The sequence below is a fragment of the Pseudonaja textilis genome, chromosome 2 (assembly GCF_049901715.1).
Source record: "Pseudonaja textilis isolate UNSWEBS1 chromosome 2, rPseTex1.2, whole genome shotgun sequence".
Lineage (NCBI taxonomy): Eukaryota > Metazoa > Chordata > Lepidosauria > Squamata > Elapidae > Pseudonaja > Pseudonaja textilis.
The window spans coordinates 255,176,492-255,196,062 of NC_141991.1; the positions used below are offsets into that span (position 1 = coordinate 255,176,492).

General features: G+C 53.0%; 2 protein-coding genes across 2 annotated transcripts in view; one reads left to right on the top strand and one right to left on the bottom strand.

Moving 5' to 3' along the window:
- The window catches only part of DNAI1 (dynein axonemal intermediate chain 1), a 127,693-nt gene extending 125,439 nt beyond the window's left edge, over positions 1-2,254 (top strand). Inside the window, exon 18 of the mRNA XM_087923229.1 lies at positions 1,921-2,254. Within this exon, the coding sequence (XP_087779355.1) occupies positions 1,921-2,025 (105 nt within the window). The 3' untranslated portion in view covers positions 2,026-2,254. The remainder of the gene's footprint in view (positions 1-1,920) is intronic.
- A 1,269-nt stretch (positions 2,255-3,523) lies between these two features.
- Positions 3,524-10,423, bottom strand: ENHO (energy homeostasis associated). The gene is made up of 2 exons (XM_087927583.1): positions 10,310-10,423; positions 3,524-6,392 (listed from the first exon to the last, which is right to left on the bottom strand). The coding sequence occupies exon 2, from the start codon at positions 6,008-6,010 to the stop codon at positions 5,831-5,833; it is 180 nt and encodes a 59-aa protein (XP_087783709.1). The 5' UTR covers positions 6,011-6,392; positions 10,310-10,423; the 3' UTR covers positions 3,524-5,830.
- Between the last annotated feature and the right edge of the window lie 9,148 nt (positions 10,424-19,571).

The following is a 19,571-nucleotide window of genomic DNA, read 5'->3' on the forward strand; positions in this document are numbered from 1 at the left end:
CACCCTCCCCTCCCAGTCACTCCTCGCCTGGCCTGAGAAGGTAAAATACAAAAAACAGAAATGAGAGGGAGGGAAGGAGGGAGAGGGAGAAAGAGAGAGAGAGAGAGAAAGAGAGATAGAGGGAGAAAGAGAGAGAAGAGAGATAGAGGGAGGGAGGGAGAGAGGGAGGGAGAAAGAAAAAGGGAGGGAGGGAAGGAGGGAAAGAGAGAGGGAGGGAGAGAGGGAGGGAGGGAAAGAGAGGGAGGGAGAGAAAGAGAGAGGGAAGGAGGGAGAGGGAGAAAGAGAGAGAAAGAAAGAGAGAGGGAGAAACAGGGAGGGAGAGAGAGAGGGAGGGAGGGAGAGAGGGAGGGAGAAAGAAAAAGGGAGGTAGGGAAGGAGGGGAAGAGAGAGAGGGAGGGAGAGACGGAGGGAGGGAAAGAGAGAGGGAGGGAGAGAAAGAGGGAGGGAGGGAGAGGGAGAAAGAGAGAGAAAGAAAGGGAGAAAGGCGGAGGGAGAGAGAGAAAGAGGGAGGGAGGGAGAAAGAAAAAGGGAGGTAGGGAAGGAGGGAAAGAGAGGGAAGGAGAGACGGAGGGAGGGAGAGAGAGGGAGGGAGAGAAAGAGGGAGGGAGGGAGAAAGAGAGAAAGAAAGAGGTAGAAAGACAGAGGGAGGGAGAGAAGGAGGGAGGGAGAAAGAGAGAGAGAAAGAGAGAGAGAGGGAGAAAGACGGAGGGAGAGAGAAAGAGGGAGGGAGGGAAGGAGGGAAAGAGAGAGGGAGGGAGAGACGGAGGGAGGGAAAGAGAAAGAGGGAAGGAAAGGAAGAGGGAGGGAGGGAGAGAGAAAGAGAGGCCCACTTCCCACAGAAAACACCGGGAGCCATAAAACCTGCATAGGCACTGTGGGAGGTGACTGGGTCATGTGACTGGGTGGAAGTGACATTGAGTTGGCCACGCCCACCCGGTGTTTTCTTTTCTGTGGGAAATGGGTCCAAGTGGCTCTTTGATGTTTAAGGTTGCAGACATCCTGGCCCAATTCATCACACGGCAGTCCTGCACAAACTGATCCGCAGAGTTCATTCCCTAGCCAAGTGAACCAGGTTGGACAACCTCAGTCCTGTCCTCCTCACTGGGGGTACCTCCTTTTAAAACCCACCACCATCATCAAACAACATACACACAGACACAACACACACGCTGTCATGCCCCTGTTGGAGTCTGAATCCGAGGAGGAAGCCAGACAGCTGACAGTGGGAGCGTGGCTCCATTGGCTGTGGAGGAAACTGGGGAAGGGCAAAATCCGGCTGGGCAGAGCAGGAGAGAGGTAGAACAAGGGAGAGGGAGTTCAGAGGAAGACCCAGGCCCACCCACCTCTTCATCCTAGGGCACACAGGGAGGAACAGAGAAGGGAGCAAGATGAGTTGGGTGGCTTATGGGGGAGGAAAGGGCCCTGATTCCTTTCAATAGCCATACCTGGGAAGACTGTTGATAAGAAAGGCAGGCTGTTGGGAGCAAATGTGACTTTATCCTGTGTTGTCGTGGCTTAGCTGTGTTCCTGGTGTCTTCCCAACTGTGTGAGTTTTGCCGTGCTTCCAACCCTGCAATTCCTTCTCCTGCCCTGTCAAGCAAATCACTTCAGTTTGGTTTGTTTGGACTTTAAGTTACAGTTTGTGTGTCCCTTGTTTTGGACTTAATTCTCTGTAATCAAAGGCTGTTCCTAGGAGAGTATTTCTCCAGCCAGAAGGTAACCAGGACCTTGGGGGCAAAATTGGAGATCATAATGGGACCCTTCTTGCTTCTCTGACTGTGTTGCCTTTGTGCCACGCCCCTTCGGGTCATCCCCCACCCACACAACGCTCTGTGATGCCCGCTTTGCACAATCGTCCCACGTTGTTCTTTGCAAACGGGGAAACGAGATGGTGACGACTTTGTGTTTCTCTTGTTGCAGGAGAAAAAGGGCCAAGAGGTCCAGAAAGGGCCCGAAGTGGAGATCGCAAAACTGGACAAACTCCTGAATTTGGTGAGAGAACCGGCACCCAAAACCAGCAAGTGAGCTGCATCCAAGCTGCCCCGTTCCCTTCCCCTTTCCCTCCCCCCCCCCCCGGCAGGGAAGCACCGGAGTCCAGGCGTGAGAATACTTTGTCCGGGACAGCGGCCATGGGTGGCCGGCTGTGCCAAAGCGGCCTCGGGAAACACATTTCCAACACAAAGAGGCTTTTTAGTTGTTGTTGTTGTTCAAAGGTTTTGCATGCAGAAAAAATAAAAGTGGAGATTTGACACCGTCCAGCTGCACAAATGTCCTCCTTTCCCTGAGGCCCAATTTTTGCACAAAGGGGCAGTTTGTACGGGCAACCAACGCCCCTGCTTGGCCAAGCCTTCCTGCCCGCGGTTCAGAGATCTGGGCGAAATGGGGATCTGAAAACTCGGGTTTCTTTCCCCCCCACACACACTCTCGGGCTTCGAGTGATCACCTTCTCTTTCTCTCTCGTAGGCTAAAAAAGTCTCCTTTGAATCAAATGTCAGTTTCAGTAAATTCTCCACCATCCAGGACACGGTTGTCCCCTAAGGGGCTTTTCCCCCCCAAAAGCAACTGGACGGGTGGCTTGTTTGTTCCTTGAGAGCGTTTTGAAGCGTCCGAACCAAAGAAGCTTCAGCTTTTGAATTTTGAAAACTGGTTGGGAGGGAGGAAAGAAGGAAAGGAAGGAAGGAAATGGGAGGGAGGAAAGGAAGGAAAGGAAGGAAGGAAAGGAGGAAGGAAGGAAGGAAATGGGAGGAAGGAAAGGAAGGAAATGGGAGGAAAGAAGGAAAGGAAGGAAGGAAATGGGAGGGAGGAAGGAAGGAAATGGGAGGAAGGAAAGGAAGGAAAGGAGAGGAATGAAATGGGAGGGAGGAAAGGAAGGAAATGGGAGGAAAGAAGGAAAGGAAGGAAGGAAATGGGAGGAAGGAAAGGAATGGGAGGAAGGAAAGGAAAGAAGGAAAGGAAGGAAGGAAATGGGAGGGGGAAGGAAGGAAATGGAAGGAAAGAAGGAAATGGGAGCTGGATGGGAGGTTGCAACAGCCTTTATACACACATAGGCACCCAGCGTGCCTGCCAGCTCTTGACTTACGACCACAAGCGAGCCCCAGATTTATGTTGCTAAGCGAGACAGTTCATAAGGGAGTTTTGCCCCATTTTGCAAGCTTGCTGCCCACATTTGTTAAGCGAATCACTGCCGTCATTAAGGTAGTGACACGGTCGTGAAGCTGGCTTCCCCATGGGCTTGGCTTGGCAGATGGTCGCAAAAGGGGATCAGGTGACACACACACACACACACCCCGGGAAGCTGCGCCTGTCATAAATACGAGTCAGTTGTCAAGTGGCTGAATATTGGATCACGTGACCACGGGGAAAGCTGCAGCGATCGTAAGTGTGAAAAATGGTCACTAGTCACTGTTGTCAGTGCCGGCGTAGCTTGGGATGGTCATTAAACGAACCGTTGTGAGTCAAGGACCACCTGTACGCCCTTCATATGCCAAGGAGCTGAAGGTCCCTTTCAAAAAACACACAGAAGTTTTGGAAAAAAAAATAATCCAGGTTTTATTTTGCAGCTTGGAATATTTTTGAGAGAGGAACCCCGGGGGTCCTTTATAAGCCAGGAAAGTCGGCCTTGGACAAGGAGGGGCAAAGGGCTGCCTCCAAGGAAGACCCCAAGAGCTCTGGCTGAGGGAGACCCCTCCGTCCTCCCCCGGAGGCATGGCCGGGATCCGAACCCACGTCCCAGGCCTTCCACAAGGGCCCCACTGAACAGTGACAGAGCCAGCTGCTTCTATGCAAAGAGAGCGCAAAAGCCCCTTCCTCCTTCCAGCTCTGATGATGTTCCCTAGCCTGGTCATGAAAGGTTTGCAAGACAACAACCCACCTCAAAGAGCACTATGGACCCCACAGTCCTCTTCCTCCTCCTCCTCCACACTCTCCTCCACTGATGATGTTACTTAGTTGGGTCATGAAAGGTCTGCAAGAAAACCACCAAGCTTAGAGAGCTCCAAGGACCCCCACAGTCCTCGTCCTCCTCCTCCTCCACACCCTTCTAGCACTGATGTTACCTAGATGGGTCGTGAAACATCTGCAAGGAAACCCTCAAGCTCCGAGAGCACCAAGGACCCCAGAGTCTTCGTCCTCCTCCTCTTCCTCTCCACAAACTCCCCACTCTTCTAGCACGGAGGCTGTTACCTAGTTGGCCCGTGAAACGTCTGCAAGGAAACCATCCCGCTCCGACGGAACCAAGGACCCCCCCAAAAAACTCCTTCCCCTCCCTTCGGCCTGCTGAACGGGTCTGTTTCTTGGGAGCCCTCCCCGCCCGATGGGAGGAGGGGGCCAGGGGACAGAAGGGACCCCAGCCGCCCGGCCTCTTGTCTGGCCCCTCTGGCTTCCATCCCTATCCGCGCCCCTTTCCCATCTCTTCCCAGACTGTCCCAATCGTCCATCCGCTTTGAGGTAGTTAGCCCTGGACCCCAACTCGGCTTACCCCCCCCACCCATGAGGCAAAGCCACATCGAAGGAAGAGGTGGGGGTCAGGAATTAGCCCTATCCTCCCCCCTGGGGGCAACTCGGTGAGCTGTCTTCTCCCTACGCCTCTTTCCCCCACATCCCCGACTCGCGACTCCTGCGCCCGAGTTGTCCGTTCTCCCATCCTTGGACCCGTTCCCCTCTCCTCCCGGCACTGGCTGCCTTCAGGCCTCTCCCCCACACCCCTCTCTCTCTGCCAGCTGGAAGGAGAAGAGGAGAACCTCTTGGGGGCCTCCAGAACCACCCGAGGCCGGCATCAGAGGAAGGACTCTGAGCTGCTCCTCCTGCACGGCGGGGCTGGCCTCCGTCCCGAGAAGACCCACCGGGAGTCCCCATGGCTGTGAATCCTTGAAGGCCAGCAGATTAGCTCTGGGTGGCTTTTCCACCTGGTTGGACCTCCTCTCTGTTCCTGAGTCTCCCCTCCGTCGCCCATGGCACCGAGACCCTGCTGGTCCGCCAGATGAGGTGGCACCTGTTGTGGCTCGCCGGCAGCCGACGGAGCTGGCAGCAGAGTCGGACGGTAGCGAGGAGGTTGGGGAGGAACCAGGGCCAGTCTTGGAGGCGGAGGAAGGCTCTGCATCAGAGGCAGAGATGGGACCAGGGCAGGCTGGCCATCATCAGCTGCCTTTGGGCTCAGGCAGCAGCGAGGAGGAGGAGCAGCTGGAGCCGGTTCCCAGCCTGCGCATGCACAGAGCTAGCAGAAGACAAGAACCATTGAGAAAGCAGGTCTGATTCAGGAGTAAGGCCACACCTGGGAGATGATTGGCCCCTCCCATAGGACATACAAGAGGAGCGAACGGGATGTGAGCTTTTGCAGGAAGCAATTAGTTCGTCTGGTCGATTCAAGCTCTGAAAAGCTTCTGTTTGACTCGGCGTCAAGTTTGGCCTTGCCCTGCATTCGGCCAGTCGTTCTCGGGCCGCATTCCAAGTGCGATCGAGTGAGTAAACGCTCCCCTGAATACGAAGCCTTGCACACTGGGAATGATCGCAATTCACAGCTGTGGGAAATCAAAGAGGTTTTGCCGGGAACTAAGATTGCGTTTTCCGCTTTCTAAGGAAGCCTGGATCGGAACCAAAGACAGGCGGTGTGTAGGACACGGTCCCCAAAAATCCAGACAGGGGCCACAATGAAGTTCCACGTAGGTTTTAAGGTGCAAAGCAAGTCAAAGTTACATATCAGGTCAAAGCTGAAACCAAAGGGAATATTTGTAGCTCATGGACGAATTCTGGGGTCCTCGGGGATCCCTGAGCTTGGGGGGGGGTTCCTTGCTTTCTTCTTAAGGAAACCTCGGTCAGAACCAGCACCATCGGGTCAAGGCTGCAGGAGGTACCTCTCTTCGTTGCCCCTCTCGTCGGACTCGGAAGGCGGACTCTGGTCGGGGCAGGATGGAGTCCGGCAGGCCTTGCAAAGGATGAGCAACAGGGCCAGGATGAGGAAGGCGATGACACAGTTGAAGGTGATAGCAATCACGGCCCCCGTGGAGAGGCCCATACTGGGTCACGGGGCTCCAGGTGGGTCCTTTCCCGGCAGGTACGGCGTCCCCCGGCGTGCCCACAAGGGAGGAGGCCTCCTTGGCGGCCAAACCTCTCAAGCCATCCAGAAATGACGGGAAGGAGAGTTTGGGGGGAAAGGAGACCTTGGAGGTCTTCTAGTCTAACCCCCTGTGCTTGAGCAGGCGGCCTTACGCCATTCCGGAACAAACGTCTGGCCGATCCTCTTCTTTTTTTTTTAAAAAAAAAAAACCCTTTCAAAAGGACGGCACGTGATCTCTCCCGGGACGTTGAGGTGGCTCGGAAGACGAGCAGGTTTGGGTCAGGAGGATGGGCTACGGAGTAGTTCTTCTGCCCTCGCTCAGCCCCAAGAGGTCACTGGGCTCACCTGTGCAAGAAAAGAAAGGCTGAATTCGGGAAGGGTCGCGCCCATCCAACCTGGTTAGCTCAGTGTTTCCTTCGACCGCTTTAAGGGGGGGGGATTTCAACTCCCAGAATTCAATAATTCCAACTCCCATAAGCGGAGCTGGCTGGGGAATTCTGGGAGCTGAAATCCACCCCCCCCCCCCTTAAAGGGGCCAACCTTGAGAAACACTGCATTAGATACCGAAGTGATTCCAATCACGGCAGCTTTGGATCCGACAGCGTTCTCGGCTGGGTTAAATCAACCTCTACCTACTCCATTCCGGCTTTCCAGGTCCGGCTTTGCACTTTGCACATGCCCCTTGCACAATAGCACAAACGTGGCCCTGAAGCCAAACTCATTTTGCAACCTCTACCTGTACGCCGAATCTCAGACCCTCCCCGGTACAGGAAGAGACGCTGGGATACAGGGGTTGACCGTGAAAAGTATAATTAAGAGTCAACCACAATTGGAAGGGACCTTGGAGGTCTTCTAGTCCAACCCCCTATTCAAGCAGGAGACCCTCGAATCATTTCAGACAGGTGGCTGTCCAAACTCTTCTTAAAAACCTCCAGTGATGAAGCACCTACAACTTCTGGTGGCAAGGAGTTCCACTGGTGAATTGATTTTAATGTTAAGAAATTTTTCCTAAATTCCTTGGTTCGTTTCCATCCATTACTCCTTGTTTTGCCTTCTGGTGCTTTGGAAAACAAATGGACCCCCTTCCTCCTCTCTGGGGCAGCCCCTCAAATCCTGGGAGACCGCTCTCATGTCCCCGCTACTCCTCCTTTCCATTCTACTACTAGACCTGCCCGCTTCCTGCAACCCTTCTTTAATCTCCTAATCCTCTTTGTTGTTTCTTCTCAGTCTGGCATTGCCAAACCGCCCGGAGAGCACGGCAAAGCACCATGGGGCACTACATAATTGCTATTTATAAAAGTGGCATTTAACACTTCACCTACTCTTGATTCCACCTCTCCGTTAGTGCAGCGTAGGATTGTGTAAGAAATGAACCCGGGACTCTCATGGCAGAGATGCCGCGAATCTGGGCGGCCTGTGTCTTTTAGTGTGTGTGTGTGTGTGTGAGTGTGTGTGTGTGTGAGAGAGAGAGAGAGCTGGCAAGGGTCTCTGCTATGTGAGCCCCCCCACCCTGCCCCCCCGGGGCCCACCTCAGCCGCGCCAAATACTTGTCAACCCAGATCACCTCCCTGGAAACGTCAATGGGGCCATTCAAAAGCCGCCTGCACAATGCAGCCTTTGTGCCAGTAACCAAGAGGGACGCGTAGCACCAAGGCGTCCCTTCTAACACACCCCAACACCCTCCTTCTCTTACCCATCGGCCCCTTTGAGGACCAGGGGCTTCTCCATCTTGGCCGCTTGAAGTCGTGTGGATTTCAACTCCCAGAATTCTCCAGCCAAAGTCACCCAGCCAGCATTCGTGGCTAAGGTGGAACTAGAACTCACGGCCTCCTGGGGAACAGGCCAAAGTCACCCAGCCAATTTGCCTACCTAAAGCAGGACTAGAACTCCCTATCGCCTGGTGAATAGGCCAAAGTCACTCAATTGGCCCAAGGCAGGACTAGAACTCACCGTCTCCTGGTGATTGGCTCAAAGGTCTCCCAGCAGTTTTAATGTCTAGGCTGGGACTACAACTCACCGTCTCCTGGTGAATGGCCCAAAGTCACACAGCCAATTTTCATACCTAAAGCAGGACTAGAACTCACCGTCTCCTGGTGATTAGCCCAAAGTCACCCAGCCAGTTTTTGTTCCTAAGATGGAACTAGAACTCACTGTCTCCTGGTGATGGCCTCAAAGTCACTACTCTGGCTTTCATGCCTAAGGCAGGACTAGAACTCACCGTCTCCTGGGGATTGGCTCAGTCACCCAGCTGGCTTTCATGCCTAAGGCAGGACTAGAACTCATGGTCTCCTGGTGATTGGCTCAAAGGTCTCCCAGCCAGTTTTAATGTCTAGGCTGGGACTACAACTCACCGCCACCTGGTGAATGGCCCAAAGTCACACAGCCAATTTTCATACCTAAAGCAGGACTAGAACTCACCGTCTCCTGGTGATTAGCCCAAACTCACCCAGCCACTTTTTGTTCCTAAGATGGAACTAGAACTCCCTGTCTCCTGGTGATGGCCTCAAAGTCACTACTCTGGCTTTCATGCCTAAGGCAGGACTAGAACTCACCGTCTCCTGGGGATTGGCTCAGTCACCCAGCTGGCTTTCATGCCTAGGGCAGGACTAGAACTCATGGTCTCCTGGTGATTGGTTCAAAGGTCTCCCAGCCAGTTTTAATGTCTAGGCTGGGACTACAACTCACCGTCTCCTGGTTAATGGCCCAAAGTCACACTGCCAATTTTCATACCAGGACTACAACTCACAGTCTCCTGGTGATTAGCCCAACACCATCCAGATGGCTTTCATACCTAAAGTGGGACTAGAACTCACCGTCTCCTGGTGAACGGTCCAAAGTTACGCAGCCAATTTTCATACCTACAGCAGGACTAGAACTCACCGTCTCCTGGTGATTAGCCCAAAGTCACCCAACCAGCTTTCATACCTAAAGTGGGACTAGAACTCACCGTCTCCTGGGGAATGACCCAAAGGCAACCAGGTAACTTCCTGCCTAAGTAAGACACGACTAGAATTCACCCGCTCCTGGTGGGTGAATTCTCTCGGGGCACAATGAGAATACATCTGCTGAATAAAACTCCGCATCGGCGACAGGAAGAGCCTCCGGCCATGAAACACTGCTAGCTCCCTTCAGTTGCCCAGACTCCATGCCGCAAAGGAATAAAGGGGTCATGAAAAGGCGATAACTGTGAATTGTCACTAAATGAATGGTGGGAAGTGAAGGACTATCGGATTTCCAGTAAAATTGGAAGACTTTCTACTAGTGCAGATCGCACAAAGACACACACGCGCACACACACACGCACAAAGGCAAACCCAAGAGTGACCCTTGTGGCATCCGCCAAGGATCCTTCAGCCCCATCCCCATGGCAACCCATGTGGGGTCCATTTGGGGGCTAGCAGGGGAGAAAGTAAGGGGTGGGTGTGGGGTGACCGGTTGAGATCTCCTGGGTTGCAACCTGCGACTTTAAAGAAACCAAAAAAGGGGGAAAGGTCTGGAAGGGTTGCTTGTGGACTAGCAACTTGGAAGAGGCGTTCTAAAAAAAAGCTGAAACCCTCAAAAGGCCCCTTTTGAAATACCTGCAAGTTTTCGGCAGGTGTGAAGTCTGCGGGGGGAGGGGAGGACTCCTTCTGGGGTGCAATTTTTGGGGCAGAGGTTCCCAAAAGTTTCTGGGGCGAGGGTGGCCTTCCGCCCCCGACAACAGACAGCTCTTCCTTCTCCCCTCCTCGCATTCTGGGCCGGCCAACGAAGGATGGGAGACCACGAGGAAATCCCAGCTGGAAGCATCCCGGAAGAAGGGGCTCCGAGGAAACAACCCGGGTTTTTGTGTGTGTGTGTGTGTGTGTGTGTCCCGAAATCCCAGAGGGGATCCTGGGGCAGGAGGACTCCCTCCCTTCCCCCCCCCTTTTTTGCAGCTGAGAAACTTGGCACAACTTCGAGCTCCCCGACTCGCTTTCCAAGCAGAGCGGGACCTCGCCCGGGTGGGGCCACCCTGAGGTCCGGCATCCGTGCCCGGCCAGGGGATCGGAGGGGCGGCACCCCCGGGACCCTCCCGCGGGCGGGACTGCAAGGCCAGCCTCCCCGCCGAGCCTCCCCAGGGCAGGGCCAAGCGAGCCTCCAGCGGCGGGCGCAGTCGACCTGGCGAGGCTCCCCGGGGAAAGAGCGCCGCTTCGGTGCTGGGCAGGGAAAGGGCCGGATCCTCCTCCTCCTCCCGCCCTCTGCACTGGCTCAGAGGCACCCTCGCCACACCCCGTCTACTTACCGGGAGCCGCCGGTCCGGAAAGCCGCCGCCGTCGCCGCCGCTTCGCCCTGCCTGGCGGGGCTGGGCCGGGTCGGGAGTGTGTGTGTGTGGGGGGGGGGGCGCCGCTGGTCCCCGCCCCTGCCTGCCATTGGCTGCGGGAGAGCCCGGGGAGCGCTGATTGGGTGGCCGCGCCGGCGCCCGCCCCCCATCTGCACGTGAGCCGCCGCTGGTCGTGTGAACGCGCCTGGGAAGCCGCCCCGCGCGGAGGATGTCAGGGCGGAGAGGTGGAGGGGGGGTGGTCTCTGCAAGGGTCCCCGGGAGCCGGCTTGGCAGGGCAGGGGGCTCTGGAGCATGTGCAGAGTGCTGGAGGGGCCCGGAGGAGGAGGAGGGAGTGGAGTAGGAGAGAGAGGGGAAAAGGAGGAGGAGGATGGGAGGGAAGGAGGAGGGAGGAGGAGGGGAGGGTGGGAGGGAGGAAGAGGAGGATGGGAAGGGAAGGAGGGAGGGAGGAAGAAGAGGAGGAGGAGGATGGGAGGAAGAGGAGGAGAAGGATGAGGAGGAAAGGAGGGAGGGGGTGGAAGGGAGGAGGAGGAGGAGGATGGGAGGAAGAGGAGGATGGAAGGGAGGGAAGAGGAGGAGGAAAGGGAGAGGGAGGAAGAGGAGGAGAAGGAGGGAGGAAGAAGAGGAGGGGAGGATGGGAGGAAGAGGAGGAGAAGGAGGGAGGAGGAAGAGGAGGGGGTGGAAGGGAGGAGGATGAGGATGGGAAGAAGAGGGAGGATGGAAGGGAGGTGGAAGAGGAGGAGGAAAGGAGAGAGGAGGAAGGAGGAGGAGGAGGAGGAAGAAGAGGAGGGGGGAGGGTGGGTGGGAGGAACAGGATGGGAGGGAGAAGGAGGAGGGAGGGAGGAGGAGGAGCGGGAGGAGAAGGAGAAGGAGGGAGGAAGAAGAGGAGGGGAGGATGGGAGGGAGGAAGAGGGGGAAGACTGGGGCCTCCTCTCTGAGCTTGGTTCTCTTCTTGCAGACGTTTCATGACCCAACTAGGGAACCTCATCAATGGGAGAAGCGGGGAGAGGAGGAGGAGGAGGAGAGATGGGGTCTCTTGGCTCATTGGCCAGTCAGGGATTAGGGGGTCACCCCTCCCGAGGCATGCAAACAGGCTGCTCAGCCCTGGGGGTCCCCCTCGAGCGAAGCCCCCTCGGAGCCTGCTCAGCTCTCTGGGGATCGGCTACAAAGCACAGGGGGGAGGGCGGCCATCTTGCCTTTTTTGACCCCCCCTGGAGGAGCGCGTGGGCCTCCCGAAATAGCCCTGGGACCAGGGAGACATTGCCTGGCGGAGGAAGCCGCTGCCCTGCGCTCGGGAGGAGGCTCGCCCAGTTACGGAACTCGCCCCTTTTCTGGGTTTGCATCGGAGCTTGAACCCGGGACTTCCCACAGGCTGCAGGCTCGCCCAGCCCCAGGCGAGGCATGTGGGGCAAGTCGTGTTGTTCGCCATGCAAGCGACGCAAGACCTGTGTTCCCGCGGGCCGCGCGGACTTGTGTGCTCACACAGCCTGGATTAATTGCTTTGGCAGGGGGGACTTTTCTCACGGACCACCACTGGTTGGCGACCACTGGTCTAATGGGTCAACCGAGGGGCCTGCGGTGACTTTGACGGAAGGCCAAGTTGGGACTCTGAAGAAGCAGGATGAGAAGGTGGTTCATGGAGTTCTCCATCATCCAGGTCACGGATGTCCCGAAGGTGTTTTTCCCCAGAACAACTGGACTTTCTTTCTCAGCCGTCCATCTCCATTTCAAAGATGAAAGTCCCCCCCCCCTTTGAAGACATCAAAGGCCACATTTTGGATAGGGAGCACCGCTGGTTTGAGGAGAGGGTCCAAAGAGGTCATCTAGGTCCAAATTGAACAGCCCTCTGTCAACAGAGAGGGAGGGATACGACATCACCTATCTCCCGTGTACAACACCGTCCTCTTTGCGGTTCCATGAAGGCTCCACACCTGTTTGCATTAAACCTGCAAGTGGCCTCAACGACCCTCTAAAATGGATGCAAATGACCAGCGGACTGCAAGGAATAAAAATCCTTCCCCACCATCCAGTCGGAGCAGAAGAAGCTTCTTGGAAGGAGAAGCGAAACGCCTTCAAAGAAAAACCAGAAAGTCCAGTTATGCCTCTTGAAACAAACACCTTTGGGACAACTGGATTTTCTTCATTTTTAAAAAAAACTGAAGAAGCTTCTTAGATGAGAAATGTTTTCAAGGGGAAAAAACCGGCAAGAAAATTCAGCTGTTGTTTTTTGGAACAAGCATCTTTGGGGTTTGATAAGAAAGAGTATTGATGTCTTTGAAGTTGGTGGAGGAGAAACTTGAGAAGACTTTGAGCAGCCAAGAAAACAAATCTATGGATTATCAAATTCTCCCTCGAAGCGAAAAGGACCCGAGTTGAAATGATCCTTGATTTACAACCGTTCGTTTAGTGATCGGCACTGAAAAAAGTCACTCGGGAACTTTTTTTTCCACACTTTGCAACACTGGATCAAAATTTGGACGCTTGACAACCGACTCATATTTATGACACTTCCGGGGTCATGTTGATCCCCCTTTGTGACCGTCTGACAAAGCAAAGTCCGTGAGGAAGCCGGATTCACTTAACCGCTGTGGCAAGAAGGGTCGTAAAATGGGTTGAAACTCAACTTACCAGCTGCCTCCCTTAGCAACCGAAATCTGGGGCTCGGTGGTGGTCGTAAGTCAAGGACAGCCTGCACTTCGGACACCCGTTACCAAGACCCACTTTTGGGAAAAAGAGTTTGAGGCCAGCAGTAGAGAGGATGGATGCGTAAAGCTTTCCTGGACTACTCTGGAGTTGCCACGGGGGAGAACTGATGGAGTAGCTCAGCTGCTAGGACCAGAAGCACATTCCACGCAAACCTTCCTCCAGATTGTATCCCAGGTGACCGGAGCAAGCCGGAGAGGCGTTTTCTACAGACCGGGAAAGTGTTTCGGGTGGAGAATGTGATTTATGACACACCCTGGGGGGGGGGGGGGGAAACAGGGTCATAAGTGGGCAGTAAATTACCTGGGGGAGAGCTCACTGCACTCGGGAAAAGTACCGAAGTGTTGCTCCTAATAAATAATTGGAGTTCTTTTGTAACAAGGCTGGGGTGCATGAATTCATGAGGGCATCCGTCGGAACCCGGACATTACGGCCAATGTGAATTGTTAAAGAGATTAAAAGGAGCTTCAGGACGTGTGTTAGGAAACGGATAAATATTGCCAAACTGTTTTATTTCTGAGGCTTTTGGAGGTTCCTGTTTGCAAAACGTGTCTCGGCTGGCGGATGAACTCTGTATCCAAAGCTTGGGATTTTCCACCCAAATCGGACCCTGAAGAAGAAGAAAAAAAACCACACATCCGTGTGAGATCTGTGGGGAACACTACCCCCTTTCCCCCCCTAAAAATAAAACTCCAAAAAGAGAACTGAGAGTAGCTGCCATCAAACTGCACCCAGCTGTGGATTAATCCATGAAGTGGATTCCAGAAGGTTCAGCTGGGCTGAGAAGACATCCCCATTTTAATTAGCCTGCGATTTTAGGAAAAACGTTTTGCATTTCGCCATTTCTCAAAAAAAAAAAACCCGCCAAGGTCCAAGAACCTCTCAGGAGGAACATGGCTTCTGGGAGCCCCCAAAAAAACCCACACAAAAGGCCGTTTATTACTTATTGTCTACGCAGGACGGTCTCTGCTAACCCACGAGGGCATCATCCGAGCACGGGGGTCTTGCCGCTTTCTGTGCGACGGGGCAGGCGGAGGAAAAACAGGTTTACTCTATAAATTATGGAATCAAATGGGTGCAATTTAATTGACTGGCCTGGCAGCCTGAAATAAATGGAGGATGCTCGGCTTCTATTTCCAGGACCAGAAATGGCCTCTGAGGGATCCTTTCGGGCATCTGAGGCTCTTGATTGGCGGGAGCCTCGCGGCCACCGATCGCCTCGGAGCTCTTCGTGCGTCCTGCACACGGTGCCATGTGGCGGACGGTGAAGTTGCTCGAAACGCTGCGTTCCTCCCTTAAATACGGAGAACTGCAGCTGCTGTTTTTGGCCCCCGGGGGAGGAAAAGGGGGGGGGAGGAGGAGGAGAAGAGGACCGCGAGATGCTCACTCTGCGCATTGTAGACGTGTGTCCGTCGCTGTCGCTCAAAGCGTGACCCGATTTGCGTTTGGGCCAATTCCTTTGAGGACTGTTTGTGTCCAGGTGCGTTTGGGGTCAAAGAGCGAGACGGGTGGCAGCTGGAGAGGAAGCAGCCCGGCGGTGAGATGAGGAAGGAGGCACGTCCTCTGTTGCGGTTTGTCTGGCTGTGTGTGTGTGTCATGGCTGCAAGACCGGGAAGTGCGCAGCTGCTTGTGAAGTCCTGGGAGACACCAAGGGGGGTCTGGAGGTCACCTCCCCACAGGTCCACCACGCAGGATGGGGAAGGCCGGTTGAGTTACCTTCAGAAACTCCACCCGCCTCCATCCAGCGTGATCTGAGGAGGGTTAGAATAGCTGCTATGTGGGGTTTGCTTAAATCTTGTTTCATGTGTGTGGGGGGGAAGCATACACACACACACACACACACACACACACACACACACACACACACAGAGGCACAACCAGAAAGCAGCCGGCCTTAGCAAGGGCCATCAGGACTCGGTACCCTCCCAAATGGAGAACTGACACCCACGGGGTGCCCAACCATGGGCACATCTTGACACAACCGGTGTTGTGTGATGATCTGGATGCGCGCAAGGCGTGGAAAAAGGGGATTGCTTGGAATGGGATGCTGAACCTCCCCCAATTCTACAGGCCTGCGGTTCTGGCTAGTTTCTGGGTCACATGTGGAGCAAATGCTCCTGTGTCAGGTTTGGTTGTTTTCTTGCAGGCATTTCATGCGCAGAATAGGTTGCATCGTGAGTACCCATCCAAATGCACGGATGATGTTGCCTAGTTGGGTCATGAAATGCTTGCAAGAAAACAGCCAAGCTCAGAGAGCACTGAGGAGCCCAGTCTCCTCCTCCTCCTCCTCAACCCCCTTCTTTCTGTCACTGATGATGCTACCTAGTTGGGTCACGAAACACCTGCAAGGAAATAGCAGAGGTTTCACGAGAGCACCAAGGACCCCACAGTCCTCCTCCTCTTCCTCCTCCCCAGTTCCACAAACTCCACTACCTTCTGGGGACTGATGAGGTTACCGAGTTAGTTCTTGAGATACCCGTAAGAAAAGAGCCAAGTTCAGAGAGCACCAAGGACCCCACAGTTCTCCTCCTCCTCCTCCCTGTAGACCCCACTCCCTCCAGCACTGGGGTTCCCTAGTTGGGTCATGAAAAGTCTGCAAAGAAAACAACCGAGCTCAGAGACCACCAAGGACCCCACAGTTCAACCTGGAGCTAAAGGGTTTCTCTTCCTTGTAACTGACTGACTGGGTTAAACGATTGTATGGAGAGGCGAGGCAGGCAGAGGAGGAAAGAGAGAGATTGCCAGTTGGGTTCCTCTCCCCAGGCCCTTTGCCGCGCCTATTTCACCACTACCGGTCCTGTGAGGTGGTCCAGGCGGCTGCCTCAACTGATGTTCAGCTGATTTTTTTTTAAAAAAAGTTGCATCTTGATGCCAGCTGCCTGAGAAAGATATTTTATTCCGAAAGGCAGGTCTAAAAATAACAGCCGAAGAACAAAATCAGACCTGCGGAACAAATATCCGAGCATCCTTCGAAGAATGGAAGGTTGTCTGGCTTTGCAGGGATCCAACTGTTTTTCTTCCGCCGCCGTTGCTTTGCTTAAAGCCTCTTTTGTGAGAGAAGCAGCCAGGAGGGAAGAGAAAAAAAAAAGGACCGAGAACAATGGGAGTCGCACACAAACACACGCACACAAGACACACAAATTCCTCTCGTCAGGACCCCTTCCAAGCTCATTGTTGAAATCTGGCAGCAAGCGTGTCGCTTTTCTGCAGTCTTTGTGTGCGGTGTGCGTGCAAGTGCGTACGTGCCCTGGTTTTTTAAAAAAGGGAGATTAAATTGCAGAGAGGTGCGTTAAAAGCTTTGTTAGGCTTAACGTGTCTATTCTGAATTAAAAATCATCCCGGTTTCTCCTGACGCAAACAGGGTGAAAAACATCAGGCTCTGAGATATTCCTCTTTTTGGAGGCCCCAATTAAATAGAATATTAAAGTTACACACACACACAGAGAGACACACACCTCGCCTTTCTTCAGGAAGCCCTGTACATTCGCTTGGTGTAATGTTGTGTGAAACTTCTTTTATGCTTTAAGTGAAAAACCTGTTTGGGCCGGGGAGGCATTTTGATTCAGCTCGGTTTTATTGTTCTGTGTTGGAATTACATTGATTTTTGTAAAGGCTGCCTGGAGACGCACTTTGGAATAAAAAGGGCAGCTTCTAAATTCTCCAAATATAACCGTTAATCGATGCACAGTCTGGAAATCTTTCCCCGGGGGAAACGTGGATGCTTTCAGACAGATCTCGCCAGGAGGCGAGTCCCTGTTTTGTGTGGCTCGTTGGCCAGAAAGCGGGTTGGTCCTTGGGGTCCGAGGTGGTGGACCACAAGGAACACAGGGCCCCCCTGCTGTGCCCTGACACGTTCCACTGGTGGCTGCACCGGACATGTCCCGGCAACACGAGGGAACACAACGCACGAGGGGGAAGCAAAGACCCTCCAGGTGGAACCAAAGACCTGAGCAAGGTTGACCAAACTTCAATGCTCTTTTGCAAACCAAACAAGCAGCCATCACAATGGGGTCCTCTACGGGAAGTCCTGGACTTAAGACAGTTCATTTAGTGACCGTTCGAAGTTATAAAGACACTGAAAAAAGTGAACGACCTTTTCACGACTTAATGACCATTGCATCGTCCTCATGGCCACCTGATCAAAATTCAGACACTTGGCGACTGGCATGTGCTGAAGATGGTTGCAGTGCCTTGGAATCACGCGATCCCCTTTTGTGACCTTGACAGTCAATGGGGAATCCGGTTTCACTTAACAACCACGTGACCAACTCAACAGCTGCAGTGGTTCAGTTGAAAGCTGTCATGAAGGTGATGAAATGGGGCAAAACTTAATTAACAACTGTCTTGCTTAGCAATGGAATTTGGGGCTCAATTGTGGTTGTAAGTTGAGGACTATCTGTATTCAATTCCACCATTCGGTTCCAGAGGGTCTCAATGCCGTCTTCTGTAATAATAACCTTGGATATAACAATCTTATTTTTTAAAAAGACTGAATTCAGACCCAAGGTGTGAAAATTCCCTGTCTGGGCTTCCAATGAATGAGATTTACTTTTATGCACCCCTGCCAATGGCCTGTTGCTGGAGGCTTCAGTCATGTCCACGTTTTCCCTTCTGTCCTCCAGGCTGTACGGATTCATAAAGCCTTAGTAAGGCCACACCTGGAGTCCTGCACACAGTTTTGGTCACCACACTATAAAAAAGAGGTTGAGACTCTAGAAAAAGCACAGAGAAAAGTAACCAGGATGATGAGGGGACTGGAGGCTAAAACATACGATGAACGGTTGCAGGAACAGGGCCTGGCTGGTCTAGGGAAGAGAAGGACCAGGGGAGACAGGAGAGCATCTTCCAATATTTGAGGGGCTGCCACAGAGAGGAAGGGGTCTCAAGCTATTCCCCCGAAGGCCAGACAAGGAATAATGGATGGAAACCGAACAAGGAGAGATTCAACCTGGAAATAAGGAGGAATTTTCTGACAGTGAGGACAATCAACCCCTGGAACAGAAGTTGCCTTTGGAAGTTGTGGGAGCTTCATCTCTGGAAGCTTTCAAGAGGAGACTGGATGGCCATCTGTTAAAAATAGGGTAGGGTCTGCTTGGGTGGGGGGTTAGACTAGATGACCTACAAGATCCCTTCCAACTGTTATTGTTATTTCCTCCAATCTCCTGGTATGTTTTGTCTCTCAGACTTGCACCATTTTTGTTGCCAGTCTCTGGACTCGCACGTGTCTTATCAGTATCTCTTTTTAAGTGAGCTCTCCAGAACTGGGCATGGCATTTTAAATGGGTTGTGATTAAAGCCCCATATAGCGGGATAAGGACCTTTCCCCCTGCTGATTCTTTTAATGATACACCCCAGAATTTTGGTTGTCTCCACAGCTGCCTGGCCACGCCATTTGCTCATTTTGCAGTCGCGTGCTATGATCAGCCTTAAATCCTTTTCTTTGGTTGTTCTAACACTGTGTTCCAAATATGATCCTACATTTAGAAACACTGAGCTGCAGTTTCCACATTTCTGGCAATTTCTTCAGCAACGCCAAATCGTTTTCCAAGTTATGAATACCCCAGAAGTATCAGCTATGCCACACACCTTTGTATCGTCAGCAAATAAATAACTAAATCTTACCTAGCAATATTTTTGTTGTATCCCTCACACTGCCCAGAACAGGACCTAGAACTGAGCCTTGTGGCATGTCGCTTGTGACTGTTCAGGAAGTGCCTCATTGATCGCACTGGGATTTATCCCTGAGCCAACTTCTTATCCGTTGAAACACCCAGTGGCTAAGCCCTGGCTTGTACCATTTTTTTAATGAGCTTGTTGTGTGGAACTATATCAAATGCTTTGCTAATTGTTTTCTAAAATTCCTCGTGTGTTCAGCCAAGTGAGGGAAGCTTTTTTATCCATGCATTTGGCTGCAGTAAATCACCACGTTCTGTTCTCTCCTGCATTCAAGCCAAGCCCAAGTCGGCAAATTGTGACTGTAGAAGCAGAAATAAATTGTTCCTCCCAGTTCTGCAATTAGACTGCTGTAAATCCAAACATACCACATTCGAGAAAGCATCGAGTTCAGCAAGCGACAGAGAGCAAGCAATAAACTGGAACGAACTCAGAATCAGAGAATCCACCAGGCCAGTCATAATTTCAGTGGAAAGGAAATGTGAGATGGAGGAGGGAGGCACTGGGGGATTAAGAACAATAATTGTGGGCAACGACCAGGACACAAGAACACAAGTAGTTGAGGGGATGGATGGACGAAGCACAGCAAATTTAACAGAGTAACAACAGAATAGGAAGCGACCTTGGAGATCTTCTAGTCTAGTCCAACCCCCCTGCTCAAGGCATTCCAGACAAAGGACTCTGCAGTCTCTTGATAACAATATCGGGGGATTGACAGGGGAGCTGCTACTTCTTAAGTTAGAGCCCTGTCTTCTCACTAGCACTCAACACACCAAGGCCAAATCAACAGGATTAACCGAGTCAAAGTGAGCCACCGGGTTGGGGAGGAGGGGTGATTTAATTCAC